This window comes from Echinops telfairi, unplaced genomic scaffold (genome assembly GCF_000313985.2).
Source record: "Echinops telfairi isolate 266 unplaced genomic scaffold, ASM31398v2 ScPeMD7_4;HRSCAF=17, whole genome shotgun sequence".
Lineage (NCBI taxonomy): Eukaryota > Metazoa > Chordata > Mammalia > Afrosoricida > Tenrecidae > Echinops > Echinops telfairi.
This window is the reverse complement of record NW_022103900.1, coordinates 52,226,362-52,230,361: the sequence shown is the minus strand read 5'-3', so window position 1 is coordinate 52,230,361 and position 4,000 is coordinate 52,226,362. Positions and strand designations below refer to the sequence as shown.

The window sequence follows — 4,000 nt, the reverse complement described above, 5'->3', positions numbered from 1 at the left end:
CTTGTTTACCTTCAAGCTTTTAAGACCCCAGACGCTATATCTTTTGATAGCTGGGCACCATCAGCTTTCTTCACCACATTTGCTTAATCACCCGCTTTGTCATCAGCGGTTGTGTCGGGAAGGTGAGCATCATAGAATAAGGGGCTCTTTTTTCAGAAGTGGACTGCCTCTTCCTTCTTCTTCCTACTTAGTCTTAGTCTGGGAGTCCTGCTAAAACCTAACCACCGTGGTGACCCTGTTGGTATTGGAAATACTAGTGCTACAGCTTCCAGTATCATGGCAACACGCAAGCCACCACAACACAGTGAATGGAAAAACATGCAGTGGCTATTAATTACAGCCAAGAAGCTCTACTTGGCAACACCTGGGGCTCCCATGAGCTAGAATTGATTCAAAGTCAACTAACCACAGCATATCTTATGTAGCACCCTGGGTAATACAATGCATGCTTGGCTGCTACCTGTAACGCTGGAGGCGAGTCAGCAGTGTCTTCAAAGAAAGGCCTGGTGCTCTTCTTCCAAAAACAAGCAGCTACTGAAAACTCTTGGAGCCTAGCACTGCTCTGAGAGCCTGGGGAGCACCACGAGTCAGAATGCACAAGATGGCAACTGGCTACTGCTCCCATTTCACTTGCAGTCACCTGCACCCCACTGGCTATTTCCTAAGAGCTGCAAGTCGGGAGAAGCTAACAGCAGAGGTAGCCAAGCTGCTCACTTCTACCTCTCCCGGTAAGTCAGGTGAAGCTGACCCACAGGATTCACTTCCACTCAGAGGACACAATCACAGTCACAATTTTCTTGTCTAATTGTCACTCTGCACGAGGGGCCACGCCCTGTGCAGAATGACCCTTCTTAGCAATGTAAGGGAATTAAGGCTTTCCTGGTGTGGACATGGCCTGGAGCAGCCCGTGGTGCCTCTGACAATGAATGCAGACTCACCTAACATGGTATTATTCCTGCTCTCACAGTGTGTCTGTTAGAGCTTAACCTGAAAAGATACGATGTGCATCTGTCAGAGACAAGTATTGCAGTTGCTAATCCTGGGAATGAGAAATTAAATGATGTGAGGATGATTCTCCCCGCAGAAACAGCAATTCTAGGTGTGATCATTTGCCAAGGAAACAGATTTCACATTTATTCTTAGCACCAGGGCAATTAATAGGCATTGTCTGAATTGATTAAAATGCATCCAGTGTCTTGACTCGGCGACAGGCCACAAAGCGCTCTGCGTTTATCAGTCTCAACATGACCATTAAAATTAACACACAGATTTTTATGTAAAAGAAATGCATGTGGCTGTTCTTACCAGTGAGCGATTTTGTTTCAGCTGAAAGTCTGCTGGTAAATCTTCCCAAAGGTCTAATTTTATATCCAAAGGAATGAAATTACAGTTCATCTGTTTTCCATCCTGATTGGAGATTAGGAAGACATTATTAATCAATTTTTGTCTGTAGGCACTTGTAACAATTTAAAAAGGAAACAATTACATTATAGTGTATACTATGGATTGAAATATTGAAACGTGTGTCACCAGTTCTTCCCGTTAAGCATTGGAATCGTTTAACTCCACAGCTGTGTGTGGAATCCCACCTGGGAAAATGGGGATGGGTGGGGTGTGGGGTCCGGGTGGGGTTTGGTTTGGTTTTCTTTATTATGTTAATGAAGCCATACCAACACAGGGTATGCCCTGAACCCAATCATTCTTAAAAAAAACAGAAGCAATTTATATATATAAGGAAGCAAGCAGAATTTAGGGAAGATAATGCGACATGCAGATAGACTAGGAACCAAAAAATGCTGGGACTCCAGATGCCGAAAGAGACAAGGAGGGCAGAAAGACCCATCCTGAACAGTGTGGCAACAAACTTGTTCTTTCAAACCAACTGTTTGTGGTACTTCTGTTACAACGTTAGGAGGAAATTAAAAGAGTACAAAATTCCCAGTTTTCTAAAAGATATACAGAGTCGGCTCCTTCTAGACAGGGTGCACCTCCATTATCTACTCTGAAAGGTTAGCTGAGACAAGGAGGTGATGGTGGTGGTGGATAGCCTGTAGGTCTCTACTATCCCACCAATTCCAAAAAGTCTGCACTCATCCTGGGAGGCTGCACATATTCTTCTTCACTGTCCTAATTTAGAAATTAAGTTAAGGTCACAGCTATGAAACCTGTAAATTGCAAATCAACACAGAAGAGTATCTATCAAATGCACTGTATTGCAAACTCAAAAAACCACTTCACTGCCAATGAGTTGAGTCTGACTCTTAGCAATCCCATAGGAATGGGTAGAACCGCCCCTGTAGATTTCCGAAGTTGTAAATCTTTATGGAAATCGCACCAAAAACCAAACCAAACTCACTGCCATTTTGTCAATTCTGACTCATAGGACAAGGTAGAACTGCCCGGTGAATTTCTGAGATTGTATCTCTTTATGGGAGTAGAAAGCCTTGTCTTTCTCCTTTGGAGCTGGCTGATGGTTTCGAACTGCTGACCTTGCAGTTAGCAGTCTAACTCATAACCACAATGTTACCAGGGTTCAAAAGCTGTAGTGCAATGACTCTCAAATTCACAAATACATTTCTTTACAGTCATTGAAAATATCAGTATTGTATCAAAGGAGGGCATCGCCCTTCTCCAAAGGGTTGCCATTGTTAACCTGTCCATTGTTAAAGGGACAATGGAAATGAGAAGGCAAAAAAGCAATTCTAGAGAAATGGTTTAAACATTCGCTTCCTGAGGACAGTGTGAGTCCATGAGCACTGACTGCCAGCTGCTGAGACTGTACCATCCAGCCCAGTAACTAGCTGCAGCCTTTCCAAGGCTTAGAGGTAATGAGCACTGTGTACAGGAGTGGAGCTGTTTAAACATAAAGTGGAAGTACTTGTGGAGGAAGAACAACAACGTATGAAAACTAAATGGCTTAGCAATAGTTGAACCCACAAGCTAATTCTTTCACTTTGGGAGATAAAGACAAAGTTCTCAAATCAATTTGGTTATACATTTAGATTTGTCATTGATATACTAAACACTGAGTTAGACTAGACTAGAGATTCTGACTGAAATGAACAGTTTTTTGGGTTTTTTTTTTTTTTAGTGCTATTGCTATTATGATACAGGATGTTAATCATCTGGTAAACGCCCTTCCTTTAATAGTGTTCTTTTAGCCAGTGAACTGGAGTTTATTTTTATTTTTCAAATTTGCACATCTAGATTGTACTTCAGGTCTTCTAAGTTAAAAAAGAAAAAGTTCCATCTCAACTCTCCTGTAGTTGTGAAAAACCATATTACCATTTCACCTGGCTAGTGTCTCATGTTTAGCACATTAGCTGAATGATATCCTCTACCAGAAGTCTGAAGGAAGTGGGGGAATACAGTCAGATGATCCGGGAAGGCAAGCTTTCACTGTGGTGAGCTGTCTGGCGTCTCCCTTTTGGCATCTCAACCTCCCAGGCCTGCTGAAGGCCTGGCTCAGGTATTTAGTCCTTACGTCTGGCTCTAGAAGAGCACCTTGTCTCCCCTCAGCGTGTCTTACGACGTCCAGGTCCTCCACAAGGCAGGATGAGGTACGGACATGCCTGTAGGAGGAGCAGTGTTCATGGCTTGACTTGGTCCTGGGTGTTTCTCTCTCTCTGGGGCCCCATGCTGGAGGCTACCTGGGAGTTTTGGTATTCCAGGGCCTAGTCATCTCATCCTAATGATACTATCTCCTCTAAGCATATGTGGCTTAGTAGAAAATCCATTGGTCAGCACTAATACAAGTTACAAGTTATCTTTAAGTCGTGACCCATACGTTTAACTGGTGCTGGGTAACATTTTATTACACTTATAAGGATTAGAACTTCAATATTTTAGATCAAACCAAAGGTGCCCTAACGGATCAAAGCAGATAAAGCACTCAGCTGCTATCTACAAGGTCAGTGAATCGGACCTACGAGTTGTGCTCTGGGGAGAGTCTGGGCAGTGTGCTTCCAGGAAGATTAACAACTTGGAAACCCCTGAGGGG

The 4,000-nt window shown here is 43.2% G+C and overlaps 1 protein-coding gene across 1 annotated transcript in view; it reads right to left on the bottom strand.

Annotated features, from left to right (window-relative positions):
- ZRANB3 (zinc finger RANBP2-type containing 3) overlaps positions 1–4,000 on the bottom strand; it is a 259,543-nt gene that overhangs the window by 21,879 nt on the left and 233,664 nt on the right. Inside the window, exon 16 of the mRNA XM_030887987.2 lies at positions 1,306–1,407. Coding sequence (XP_030743847.1) covers positions 1,306–1,407 — 102 coding nt within the window. The remainder of the gene's footprint in view (positions 1–1,305; positions 1,408–4,000) is intronic.